At 43.6% G+C, this 14763-nt stretch overlaps 1 protein-coding gene across 1 annotated transcript; it reads right to left on the bottom strand.

Annotated features, from left to right (window-relative positions):
* Positions 1-10951: 10951 nt before the first annotated feature.
* Positions 10952-11794, bottom strand: LOC127030822 (olfactory receptor 10A7-like). Its single transcript, XM_050917549.1, has one exon. The coding sequence runs from the start codon at positions 11792-11794 to the stop codon at positions 10952-10954; it is 843 nt and encodes a 280-aa protein (XP_050773506.1).
* Between the last annotated feature and the right edge of the window lie 2969 nt (positions 11795-14763).

Consider the following 14763-nt stretch of genomic DNA (forward strand, 5'->3'; position numbering starts at 1 on the left):
AGATACGAAGTACTTCTGTTCCATTAACTCTTAACTATCCGTTTATGACTGTCATAAACAGATAAGAAATGTTAATAGCACAGAAGTACTTTATATCTCTTTGACTGTAAAGGGTTAACAAGTTCAGTAAGCCTGGCTGTCACCTGACCAGAGGACCAATCAGAGGACAGGATACTTTCAAATCTTGAGGGAAGGAAGTTTTCGTGCTGTGCTGTTAGTTTTGGTGGTTGTTCACTCTGGGGGCTCAGAGGGATCAGATGTGCAATCAGGTTTCTCTCCAGTCTCCCTGATACCGGTTCTTATAGATTCAAAATAGTGAGTACTAGGTAGATGAAGCGAGTTAGGCTTATGTTTGTTTTCTTTATTTGCAAATGTGTATTTGGTTGGAAGAAGTTCAAATGTGTGTTTGGCTGAAAGGAGTTCAAATTGGTATTTTGCTGAAAAGATTTTAATTGGTACTTGTATACTTACACTGGGAGGGTATTCCTAGTGTCTATAGCTGAAAGACCCTGTACCTATTCCATTTTTTTAAATTTACAAAGATAATTTTTACTGTTTTTTCTTTCTTTAATTAAAAGCTTTTCTTGTTTAAGAACCTAATTTTTTTTTTAATTCTGGTGAGACCCAGGGGACTGGGTCTGGATTCACCAGGGAATTGGTGGGGAGAAAGGAGGGAAGAGGGAGAGAGAGGCTGATTTCTCTCTGTGCCAGGATTACTTTCTCTCAGGAAGAGTCTGGGAGGGGGAAAGAGAAGGAGGGAGGAAGGTGAATTGTCCTCTCTGTTTTGTGATTCAAGGAGTTTGAATCACACAGTGATCTTCCAGGGTAACCCAGGGAGGGGAAGTCTGGGAGAGGCAACGGTGAGGGAAAGAGTTTACTTTCCTTGTGTTAAGATCCAGAGGGTCTTGGTCTTGGGGGTCCCTGGGCAAGGTTTTGAGGGGACCAGAGTGTACCAGGCACTGTAATCCCTGGTTGGTGGCAGCGCTACAGGTACTAAGCTGGTAACTGAGCTTAGAGGAATTCATGCTGGTACCCCATCTTTTGGACGCTAAGGTTCAGAGTGGGGATTAGACCATGACATGGTGTCAGCGGTGGGATGGATAGATAGATAGATAGATAAGATAGAATCCAAAAGCCAGTGAGGTTTTTATTTCTCTCCCTGCTGGCTATCTGCAGGCAGACTGAGAAGTTTGGGTTTAGAAGCAAAAGCCAGTAGGATTTTTCTCTCTCTTTTCTCTCTGCTAGCTGTTTGTAAGCAGGAGAGAGGGTTTTTAAAAATAAACAAACAGCCAGAAATTTTTTTCGTTTTCTCCTTTCTGGTTGTGCAGAGAGACTGCCTGAAGGCAGAGGCATTAGAGTTTAACAAGGATCTTTGATAAACAAAGGGACTCCAGTTGTGAGTCACCATACACCGGCAAAACACATTTGCAAATGAAAGGTTTCCTTTTGTTCTAGTTTTATTCGGGAAAGCTTGTTAGAAAGACTCCGTTGCATAGCAACAGAGCAGGCAGCAGAGGAACAGTAATTCAGACAATAAACCATCAGAGGGCACCCCAACACAAGAAAACAGGAACCATGACTTCCAAGGCAAAACTGTATACAGAAGAACAGATCAAACAGGCAACCCACCAACGAGAAATGGAAAAAAACCCTCAAGAACTAGAAATAAAACAAAAAGAGATGGAGCTAAGAGAAAGAGAAAAGGAGGCTGCCCACAGGAGAGAGTTGGAATTCCTGAGGGAAACCCACCGGCAGGCCCTGGAATTAGAAAAGGCTAAGCAACAGAACCCAGCCAATCCTAACAACCCTTCGCCAATAATTGTTCCGCAGCACCAGAAATTTCCCACCTACAAGGCAGGTGATAACACTGAGGCCTTCTTAAAAAATTTTGAAAGAGCCTGCCTTGGGTACAGCATTTCTGAAGACCAGTACATGGTAGAATTGAGGTCACTGCTCAGTGGACCCTTAGCAGAGGTGGCGGCTGAAATGCCTAAGGAGAAAATGAATGATTATAAACTTTTTCAAACCAAGGCCAGTTACAGAATGGGGATAACACCTGAACATGCCCGTCGGCGGTTCAGAGCCCTAAAATGGAAACCAGATGTGTCATTCCCCCGACACGCCTACCACATTGCAAAGAATTATGAAGCCTGGATATAAGAAACAAAGGTTAACAATCTGGACGAGCTGCACCTCCTGATACAAATGGAGCAGTTCATAGATGGTGTTCCTGAGGAAATAGAAAGGTACATCCTAGATGGGAAGCCCAAAACTGTCACCGAGGTGGGGGACATTGGAGCCAAATGGATGGAAGTGGCAGAAAAGAAAAAAAGCTATGGTCAAGGGGAGCGACTATCCCAGGGGGCACACTGGCAATAAACCCTATTACCGAGGGCAACCCAGGACCCCACCTACAACCCAAAGAAAGCCACCGACGCCCTATTCTCTCACCTCACCAATCTCCAGTAACCCACCTAGGCCCAGTGACCAGTCAGCTGGGCCATGCTTCAAGTGTAATGAACTGGGACATATAAAATCCAACTTCCCCAAGAACCCCAACCGAGTACAGTTCATTATATCTCCATCACTCCAAAGATCCCCAGGCCCAGATGACTCTCAAATACCCTCGGAGCGAAGGGAAATTTTGAGAGTGGGCGGAAAGAAGGTTACCGTGTGGAGAGACATGGGGTCACAAGTGTCAGCTATCCACCAATCCTTGGTGGACTCCAAATTCATCAACTCAAAGTCTCAAGTGACAATTTTCCCCTTCATGTCCCAAGCGGTAAACTTGCCTACAGCTAAACTGCCTGTCCAGTACAAAGGCTGGTCAGGAATGTGGACATTTGCAGTCCACAACAATTATTTCATCCCCATGCTACTGGGGGAAGACTTGGCCAACCAGGTAACGTGGGCCAAGAAAGTGTGAATGGTTACACGCAGCCAAGCCAGGCAAGCTTCCAGACCTATCCCTGTTCCTGCGCCGTCCACAGGGGCCCTGTCTGTGTTAGCAGAGACCAAGACAGAGGCAGTGGACCCGGATCCCCTGCCAATGACTGCAACAGCCATAGTACTTCCAGTCCCAGAGTCAGACCTGGAAACGCAATCAGCAGCAGAACCATGGCCAGCACTGATGCCAGCGCTTGCAAATGCATTTTCAACCCCAATGCCAGAGGGCTGCCAGCGAGTCTGAACTGGCAGAAACAGCAGACAACCATACCCAAGAGGCTCAGCCAGAGCCTGAAATACCACCTGGTGCACCAGCAGAGAGTGGTTCACCAGCCACGAAAACAACCTCATCACCTACATTGTTTCCAGAGGAACCAAGCCCAAGTCCACAGTCTAAGGAAGAACTGGTGTCTCCAGCCTCCAGGAAACAGTTCCAGACTGAGCAGGAGGCAGATGACAGCCTTCAGAAAGCTTGGGCGGCGGCATGGAGCACCCCACCACCTCTCAGCTCTTCTAACCGATCCGGGTTTGTTATAGAACAAGGGCTTTTATATAAGGAGACTCTTTCTGGTGAACACTGGGAAGACTGGCATCCACAAAAACAGTTGGTGGTTCCAACTAAGTACTGGGGGAAGCTCTTAAGCTTGGCCATGATCATCCCAGTGGCCATGCTGGGGTGAACAGAACCAAAGACAGGTTGGGGAAGTCCTTCCACTGGGAGGGGATTGGCAAGGATGTTGCCAAGTATGTCTGGTCTTGTGAGGTATGCCAAAAAGTGGGAAAGCCCCAAGACCAGGCCAAGGCCCCTCTCCAGCCACTCCCCATAATTGAGGTCCCATTTCAGCGAGTAGCTGTGGATATTCTGGGTCCTTTCCCAAAAAAGACACCCAGAGGAAAGCAGTACATACAGACTTTCATGGACTTTGCTACCCGATGGCCGGAAGCAGTAGCTCTAGGCAACCCCAGGGCTAAAACTGTGTGCCAGGCCCTAACAGACATTTTTGCCAGGGTAGGTTGGCCCTCCAATATCCTTACGGATTCAGGAACTAATTTCCTAGCAGGGACCATGAAAGAACTGTGGGAAACTCATGGGGTGAATCACTTAGTTGCCACTCCATACCACCATCAAACCAATGGCCTGGTGGAAAGGTTTAATGGAACTTTGGGGGCCATGATACGTAAATTCGTGAATGAACATTCCAGTGACTGGGATCTAGTGTTGCAGCAGTTGCTCTTTGTGTAGAGGGCTGTACCACATCCCAGTTTAGGGTTCTCATTGTTTGAGCTTGTGTATTGCCACGAGGTTAAGGGGCCATTACAGTTGGTGAAGCAGCAATGGGAGGGGTTTATGCCTTCTCCAGGGACTAATATTCTGGACTTTGTAAGCAACCTACAAAGCACCCTCCGACACTCTTTAGCCCTTGCTAAAGAGAACCTAAAGGATGCTCAGGAAGAGCAAAAGGCCTGGTATGATAGACATACCAGAGAGCATTCCTTCAAGGTAGGAGACCAGGTTATGGTCTTAAAGGCGCAACAGGCCCATAAAATGGAAGCATCATGGGAAGGGCCATTCACAGTCCAAGAGCGTCTAGGAGCTGTTAACTACCTCATAGCATTTCCCAATTCCTCCCTAAAGCCCCGAGTGTACCACGTTAATTCTCTTAAGCCCTTTTATTACAGAGACTTACAGGTTTGTCAGTTCACAGCCCAGGGAGGAGATGACGCTGAGTGGCCAGACGGTGTCTACGATAAAGGGAAAAGTAACGGTGGCGTGGGAGAGGTGACCCTCTCCACAACCGGGAAAGGTCTGCAGTGGCAACAGATCAAGAAGTTGATGCACACTCCTGTGAAAGTTCCCTAAAATCAACTGGTTAAAAATTGTCCTTACAATGTGAAAAATCTTGTAGTTTTACTTAATTAGTGGCATATGTAAGGATGCATGTGTTTATTGATCTGTTTATTATAAAGTTCTAGGGAGAAATCACTGCCAGTGTACTTCCACACTCTCATCGATTTGGGGTGTGTGTCATAAACAGATAAGTTAATAGCACAGAAGTACTTTATATCTCTTTGACTGTAAAGGGTTAACAAGTTCAGTAAGCCTGGCTGTCACCTGACCAGAGGACCAATCAGAGGACAGGATACTTTCAAATCTTGAGGGAGGGAAGTTTTTGTGCTGTTTTGTTAGTTTTGGTTGTTGTTCACTCTGGGGGCTCAGAGGGATCAGATGTTCAACCAGATTTCTCTCCAGTCTCCCTGATACCGGTTCTTATAGATTCAAAATAGTGAGTACTAGGTGATAAGGCTAGTTAGGCTTATGCTTGGTTTCTTTATTTGCAAATGTGTATTTGGTTGGAAGAAGTTCAAATGTGTATTTAGCTGAAAGGAGTTCAAATTGGTATTTTGCTGAAAAGATTTTAATTGGTACCTGTATACTTATACTGGGAGGGTATTCCTAGTGTCTATAGCTGAAAGACCCTGTACCTATTCCATTTTTTTAAATTTACAAAGATAATTTTTACTGTTTTTTCTTTCTTTAATTAAAAGTTTTTCTTGCTTAAGAACCTGATTGTTTTTTTTTATTCTGGTGAGACCCCAGGGGACTGGGTCTGGATTCACCAGGGAATTGGTGGGGAGAAAGGAGGGAAGAGGGAGAGAGAGGCTGATTTCTCTCTGTGCCAGGATTACTTTCTCTCAGAAAGAGTCTGGGAGGGGGAAAGAGAAGGAGGGAGGAAGGTGAATTGTCCTCTCTGTTTTGTGATTCAAGGAGTTTGAATCACACAGTGATCTTCCAGGGTAACCCAGGGAGGGGAAGCCTGGGAGAGGCAACGGTGAGGGAAAGAGTTTACTTTCCTTGTGTTAAGATCCAGAGGGTCTTGGTCTTGGGGGTCCCCGGGCAAGGTTTTGGAGGGACCAGAATGTACCAGGCACTGTAATTCCTGGTTAGTGGCAGCGCTACGGGTACTAAGCTGGTAATTGAGCTTAGATGAATTCATGCTGGTACCCCATCTTTTGGACGCTAAGGTTCAGAGTGGGGATTAGACCATGACAATGACGCATTCAGATCTTCAAAGCAGTACTGAGAATCCCCTCTGAGCAGGGCTAGAAAAAGCCTTGTCCACTTGCCTCCTTCACCTCGCTGTGGTCTCGTTTGTTTGCACTGGCATCTTTGCGTACCTGAAGCCCACCTCTAACTCAGCATCAGGTCTGCACCTTGTGGTGTCTGTTCTCTATTCCATGGTGCCTCCAGTGATGAATCTGGTCATCTACAGCATGAGGAACAAGGAGATCAAATCTTCATTGAGGAGATTTACTATGAGGAGGTTATTCACATAGAATTAATTGTCTGTCTTTCTCCAATAAATATTATTTCAGTTTGTGTTTCCCAGCTCGTGTCAGTTACTTCCCATGACAACACAGTTTATACAGAAGTGGACAAGATTCTGCTCTCAGTTGCCCCCAGTGCAAATCCAGATTAACTTCACTGATGTCAATGCAGTTGGGCTCGTTTATATCAATAAAAATCTGACCCAATCCTTAAGTTAAGCTGGTGGGTATTTCATAGGAGTGAAGATTCAGCCTTTCATTCTGTGCCCAAGCAATGCCTATTAAACTGTGTTGCCACTTACACCTGTTCCATGGACACTAGAAAGCAAGGATGAGAGATTCTTTCCCTTTTGTGTATTAATTAAGGTCAAAAGGGATCATCATGATAATTTAATCTGACCTCCTGCACATTGCAAGTTGCAGAACGTCACCCACCCACTCCTGAAATAGACCCTTAGCCTGTGGCTGAATTAGTGACATCCTCAAATCATGGTGTAAACACTTCTAATTACAGAAAATTCACTATTTACACTAGTTTAAACCTGCATGTGGCCCATGCACTGTGCTGCAGAGGAAGGTAAAAATCTCAGGGTCTCTGCCAATCTGACTCCAAATATGGCGATCAGTTAGACCTTGAGCATGTGGGCAAGACCTATCAGGCAGATACCTGGGAAATAATTATCTGTAGTAACTTACATTCTTCTCCATCAAGTGTCCCATCTCCAGGATTTAGGGAATTTTGCTACTGGCAATTGCTGATGGGCCACATACCATTGTAGGCAGTCTCATCATGCCATCCCCTCCAAAAGCTTATCAAGCTAAGTCTTGAAGCCAGTTAGGTTTTTTGCCCCCATTGCTCACCTTGGAAGGCTGTTCCACACGGTATCAATGGAGTCAGACTGTCATAAAACTGGCGTATGTGAGAAAATAATCAGTCCTTAACATTTAGGACTAGATCCTTAGCAAACAAGTGTAGTTCTATTCACTTCGATAGTGTTTAACCAATTTAGACCTTATGAGGATCTGGCTTCCTAATTTCAATGAAGCAACATGCAGGACCGGCGCAAGGGGTTTGAGCGCCCTAGGCGGACGGCAATTTCACAGCCCTGCCACAGTGGTGCCTGCGGAGCGTCTGGTACTCCGCGGCTCTGGTGGAGCTGCCGCAGTGGTGCCTGCGGAGGGTCCGGTGCTCCGTGGCCCCAGTGGAGCTGCTGCAGTGATGCCTGTGGGTGGTCCACCGGAGCCTCGCGAGCAGCCGACCATCCGCAGACACGACTGCGGCAGCTCCACCGGAGCCTCGGAGCACCGAACCCTCTGCAGGCACCACTGCGGCAGCTCCACCAGAGCCGCCTGCCGCCCCCTCCGGCAAAATGGCGTCCACCAACTATTCTGGCGTCCTAGGCGATTGCCTAGGCTGCCTAAATGGTAGCGCCAGCCCTGGCTACATCCATTTACACCAGCCAGGGACTGGGCCCATTGAAGCCAATGCTAACATGCCAATTTACACAAGCTGTGGGTCTGACATGTACATTTTTCAAGGAACTCAATCTATTCAGTTTAACAAAGATAATGTCAAGGGCTGACTTGAGCACAGTATACAGATACCTACATGGGAACAAATGCTTCATAATGGGCTCTCCTGTCTATTAACCAAAGGTATAACATGGTCCAAAGACTGAAAGTTGAAGTTAGACAAATTCAGAGTACAAATAAGGTATAAATTCTTAACCAGTGGAACCATTTACCAAGTTTTGTGGTCAAGAAATCAGATTGGATGATCACAATGGTGCCTTCTAGCCTTGGAATCTATTAATACTATTGGTTGACAGCCACACTGTTGTGAGTTATGGCTTGCTTCTCACTTTGTAGATAAGCCTTTAGAGCTGCATGCTGATTATATCAGTGTAAATCTAGACTCAACACTCTTGTGGTTTTGCATGTGTACATGACTTGAACATGATTGTGTGTTTGCATGCAGACTGGACTCTATTGAGTGTTTGTGTATATGTGGACTGTGCAGTACTGTGTGTATTTGGCTGTACGCTATTGTGTGGCACTAGATGACAATGTCCTTTGATAGAAGCTATGTATGGCTTCAACACAGGGCCTGTCAATTTTCAAGGAGGATTCCATACTGCCTTTACTACAAGCACTATGTGAACTAGTATGGAGAAAACAGCAGACTCATAAGCTACTGTAGGAGCTCTGACCACTAGAGGGTAATAAGGAGCCACTCTATGTTAGCCTGGGTTAGGAGCACATTTCTGGAGTGTGAGAATCTGAGTGACCGGGTATACCTGAGAATAAACTACAATAACAATGACATGGGATTAGTGGGAATGTCTGGACTGCTCCAGGAGAAAGGAGAAGCTATATTGCATAATGTTGCCCAGCTATCAGCAGAAGCTGTAGGGTGGAAAAAGGGGGTAGCTACACCATACCCAGAGCTCTATATGGCTGTAGAAATTAGGGGATAAAAAGGGGGCAGCTATAGGGATAGATTCTCAGTTTTAGTAAACCCATAGCTCTGTTTACTTTACTGAGGCTACATCAATTTCATCAACTAGAGATCTGACCCATTGACTCCAATGGAACTACAGCTTATGCCTACCAGCTGGGGATCTGGCCTACAGATCCAGCAGAGCTACATCCATTTACATCAGAGGAGAATGTTGTTCACTTACCCCATTGGAGATTCATTGGTTTACACCAGCTCGGGCTCTGGCCCACTCACGCCGATGGAGTTCATGTCAATGTAATCCAGCTGGCAACCTGGCCCATTGTCATCACTCCGAAAGGTAAACTAGTGCTTCATCATACGATGAAAGATTTTCCCCCAGAGGCTCATTAGGTTATTTCACTAAATGCAATTACATTTGGGAGAACACAAGTCAGTGGCATGAGGCATTAATAAAAACAACGCTTTGGAGACATAAAAGGTTAATGGTGATGGATTGAAGTGAGACCTTATTAAAAAGTTTTGGGACCATTGTACTTAAAAACTTTGAACTGGACTGGGAACAAAAATCTTCCCTACATGATTTGCAATAAGAAAGAAATTGTTAGTCTTGGGGTTCCCTCAAAACAGCAGAGTAATTCAGGTCAAGGTGAGACAGCTTTCCCCAGATGTGAACGATACATTGTGATACACAAATTCAATGGTTTTATAGACTATGCTAGAATGTTTACACTAACTGATGTGTGCATACACACAAATGTGCGTGTGTTTCTGTTTGCATAAACAATTATCCTCTTCTGTGTGGTTTTAGATCCTCTAAAGTGTGCTCTTTTTTATGCTTTGTAGAACTGATTTTCTTGAGATAATGTAAGGGCCAGTACTTCCAAATCCACAATAGTCTTGGAGTGTGTGTGACATTCTATACCTTGGCAGAGCGTACAGTAATCCCCATATTCCTCATTTTCATATAAACACGATCTCACATATAAAGGATGCCTTTTAAGGTATCAGGGGAAAGGTTATTTTATTTTCAATTGAAATACTTTTTTAAAATTATAATACATATAATCCATCAGGTACAAACAGCTACATGCATAATTTGCTCTGTATTTATGCTGGGATTTTTCAAATAATGCCATGGATTTAGATATCCAAACTGAAATACAATAGGAGTTAGATACCTAAGACCCTTAAGCCCCTTTGAAAACCCCAGCCTAAGTCTTTGTCTCATATTTCCTACATAACCAACCTTCCTCCTCTCCATTTGTCTTCAGGAACTTTGGCCCAGATCCACAAAGCGATGTAAAAAGGTGTTGAGACACTGAGCTCCCTTATAACCTGGAGCCTCCCTTGGGCTATGGGATATTCAGATATAGGTCTTCCTCAATCTCTCCTGTCAGAGTGGCTCCACTTTAATTAAATAATTGAATAATTACATATTAATTGGACCACAGAAAGAGCAAGAAGACTTTATAGCCAAGTGGTTAGAGCACTCAACTGAGAAGTGGCTGATCCCTCTTCAATCCCTTTCCCTCAGCAGGCATAGTGGGAATTGCAACGGGTTCTCCCACATGCCAGGTTAGTGCCTGAAACCTCAGGCTAAAGGTTATGATGGAGAATATAGGTGCCCCGAGGCCTAGATAAAAGCAGCAGTGTACCTGCGCAAAGGCAGGAAGATAGGTGCAAAAATGTTGGCGCTGGGTGAGTTTAGGCACTTATTGGGCAAGGCACCCATCAGACGTTATTTTGTGGATTTTGGTAGTTCCTAAAAATGGGATGCAGGTTCCTAAATCTGGAATTAGGCACCTCAGCCCCTCTGTGTATCCAAGCCTCTGAGCCTGGATTTCATCCTGTTCATCCATCTACCTGATAGGTTCCTCAGCCCATTTCTAAAAGCCACCATCCAGCCTTGCGCTGCAACAGAAGTCTGCCCTTGTCCCTTGCCATCACCACCCCTTTTCTAAAACTCAAAATTAAAGAGAAGCAACAACAGAAGCCAGATGAGAGTGAATCATAACCTGGCTACCTGCCAGACTGTAAGGTCAGAGATCACAGGCCAGACTTGTTTAACTATGCTTGTTTCCATTTTCAGTGTACTTTAAAAATTAGCATGGATTCTCTGATCTCTTGTCAAGGCCACACGCTCACTGCTAACATGCATCAAAGCCTCCTTGACATTTTTATTTCTCAGGCTGTAGATGATGGGGTTGACTAGAGGAGTCAGAAGATGGAGAAGACTTTGTTCAGGTCTCTCAGAGTGGGGGTTTTTGGAGACAGGTACACAATATTCAGGGTCCCATAGAAAATGGTCACCACAATGAGGTGGGAGGAACAGGTGGAAAATGCTTTTTGCATCCCAGTGGGAGATGGAATTCTCAGGATTGTGATGATGATGCAAATGTAGGAGATGAGAGTCAATAGAAATGGGGGCAGGGTGAATATGGAGGCCAGGACTAAAGTGACAAGTTCGATCGGGCGGGTGTCACTGCAGGAGAGTTTAATTACTGGGGTGAAATCACAAAAGAAATGGTCAATTTCACTGAAGCCACAGAAGATTAAACGTGACATCAGAGATGTTACTATAGCACTAGCCACCATCCCATTGATACAAGACTCTGCTACTAGCTGGAGGCAGAATTTGCCATTCATATGAGTTGCATACTGCAGTAGTTTGCATATCGCTACATATCTATCATAAGACATGACAGACAAGAGACAACACTCAGATCCAGCTAGCCAGGTAAAGAAATAATATTGCAAGAAATAGCCATTTACTGAAATGACATATTCATTTGTCAGGAAACTGGCCATCATCCTAGGAAGGATGGTGGAAGTGTAGCAGGTGTCCAGGCAGGACAAATTCCCCAGGAAGAAGTCCATGGGGGTATGAAGGTGCTGATCAGCCACAACTAGCACAATGATGAGAATGTTTCCAGCCACAGTAAGAATGTAGATCACTAGAAACAGCAGGAAGAGAAAAACACGCAGTGCAGGATGACTCCCAAATCCCAGGAGGATAAATTCTGTGATGGCTGTTTGATTTCCCTGTTCTGTTTTTGCCATGAGGTGTATCTAGGACAATTAAATGGAAGTCTGTGACATTATTTGATGAAAATGATCTTAAGTTTTCATGCAGCAATATAAACATAATTCCATAAATATTACATAACACAAGTCAGTTGGCTAAGACTAAAATGGTTGGTTGGAAGACTCACAATTGAGTGCCAGGGTGTCTAGAATCATGGGTTGGAATTTTTAAAGGCATCTAAGGGAGTTAAGCATACAGCTAAGGTTGACATGAAATGGTATTTGTGTACCTTAATTTCTGCCACTTCATAGAAAATCCTATGTCTTAAAAATCCATGAAAAGATCCATCCATAAACCCAACAAATGACAGACATAATCATTGTATGATCTTCTCTTCTACCCCACCTCTTGACAAATGGGCGAAGAAACATCCTCTACATATAGAGTCCAGTCTTTAATTTGTCTAATATAGATCCTTGAATGATAGAAATGTAGCACTGGAAAGGACCTTGAAATACTATATTGTGTATTTCAGACAGATAATTTATCTTTATTAAATTCTAGTTCCCCATGTAGGTACTTGCAAACTGTAATCAAGTCACATCTTAACTTCAAAAGAGAGCATTAAAAAGAATTAGTTTTAAATTGGTATGTAATTTGTTTTTTGTTATTGCATTGACTGTTCTCTTCAATATGGGCTAAAAATCAGTTGGCAAAATACATGTTTTATCTACCTATTTACATTATGTCTGTGTTTGTAATTACAATTGCACAGACAGAAATATTGCTTTTGTGTCCAGCCATTCCCCACAACCCGAAACGTCAAAATGATGGAAATAAGTAGTCAAGGCGTAAGTCTGTAACACTGGTTACCATCTTCTCACCACCTGCAATGATATTTGTCAGTATTATATTTTAATTGAAGTTGTGAAAGTGACAAAAACCATCAGTCCCAGCAGCCACCAGGGTCTTCTTGGGGACAATTTCCACTTAATGGGAAATACAGTAGAAACCTGTTAATTTGAATCTCCATTATGTGGCTTTCTATATTAACTGAACCATCAGCACACACATAGGAATATGGGAACTTGACACTCCATAGACAAATTCAAACTGAAAATGAAGTGTAATTTCAACAGATAACCAACTGAACATCTTTCCAAAGCTTGTGGTGGATTCTCCATCACTTGCAATTTTTAAATCAAGAGTGGTGATTTTTCCACAAGATATGATCTAGTTCAGACAGGAATTATTTTGTGGAAGTCTTGTGTTCTACATGAGGTCAGACTCATGTAGAACTCATGAGATCACAGTGGTCCATCTGGCCTGAGAATCTCTGACTCTATAAAATATATGAAGGAAACAAAACAGTTTGAGGAGAGGCTGGATGGTTCTCTGAATAAACTAAATAAAAGGAAGTGAAGTCTGGGATCTTCAAAACCATCAGTGGCTAGAAGCCAAGATTATCAGGGATGCAACCCTATGCTCTGGGTGACCCAAAACCTCTGACTGCCAGAAGCCAGGAAGCTATAATTGCCAGGTTCTCTTCACTCCCTCTGAAGTTCAGGTACTGATCAATGGTGGAAGACAAGATACTGACCTACATAGACCATTGGCAAACCCACTATGGCTATACTTATGTTCTTATGTTCTTATGATCTATGATAGGAGATACCATGACTGTGGGTGTTAGAATAATAGAATAATAGAATATTAGGGTTGGAAGAGACCTAAGGAGGTCATCTAGTTCAATCCCCTACTCAAAGCAGGACCAAAACCAAGTAAATCATCCCAGCCAGGACTTTGTCAAGCTGGACCTTAAAAACCTATAAGGATAGAGATTCCACCACCTCCCAAGGTAAACCATTCCAGTGCTTCACCACCCTCCTAGTGAAATAGTGTTTCTTAATATCTAACCTAGATCTCCTCCATTGCAACTTGAGACCATTGCTTCTGTTCTGTCATCTGCCACCACTGAGAAGAGATAAGGTCCATCCTTTTTGGAACCCCCCTTCAGGTAGCTGAAGGCTACTATCAAATCCCCCCTCACTCTTCTCTTCTGCACACTAAATAACCCCAGTTCCCTCAGCCTCACCTTGCAAGTCATGTGCCCCAGCCCCCTAATCATTTTCATTGCCCTCCTCTGGACTCTCTCCAATTTGTCCACATCCCTTCTGTAGTGAGGGGACCAAAACTAGACACAATACTGCAGCTGTGGCCTCACCAGTGCTGAATAGAGGGGTTCACAGCTCTACTCACAGCTGTAGATTCAAATCCCTCAACTCCCTGCTGTGAGCTAGGGCAGAAGGCTGTTTGTAAACTTGAGGCGGGCCACGAGATTTCTCCTGCCTGTGATAGGATGTCCTGAGGCTGGTAGTCTCAACTATGGCATCTAGAAGATAAATATCCAGCTTACAATTGCACTACAGATATCTGGGTTTGTGCTAATAATAATATTTAATTTAAAGGAAATTCACAATGTATATTTGTTGACTCTTACTAGTTAATTGAAACTTTTAAACTGAAATATTTTAAAATGATAAAAGGGTTTTTGACAAAAGGAACATTTGTAATGGAAACTATTCTTTTTTTGTAAAAAAAAATTTTCTTGAAAAAAACACAAAATGTGGGGATATTTTTTCTCTTTTAATTAAAAAAATGCAATTTCTCGGTTCACTTTTCAGAAAAATGTTTTTTTGGAAATCAGACGTCTACCAAAACCTAATTATTTCTAATCAAGACTGGCTTTCAAAAAACAAGACATTTTATGGGAAATTTAGAAAAAAATATGTGAAAGGAGAATTGAAATGTCCAGTGAAAAAATAGTTGACATTTTTCAGTTGGCTTATTATTGACCAACCACAGCGAAATATAAACTGCCCTTACAGTAGGAAAACCTTGCATGGAAAAGGTAAATAAACACATCTTTGTTGTCCCACATGGTTAATCTATGGGCTTGTGTACACTACCACTTAATTTGAAGTCATGTACATTGTTCAGAGGT

The sequence above is a fragment of the Gopherus flavomarginatus genome, chromosome 11, assembly GCF_025201925.1.
Source record: "Gopherus flavomarginatus isolate rGopFla2 chromosome 11, rGopFla2.mat.asm, whole genome shotgun sequence".
Classification (NCBI taxonomy): domain Eukaryota; kingdom Metazoa; phylum Chordata; order Testudines; family Testudinidae; genus Gopherus; species Gopherus flavomarginatus.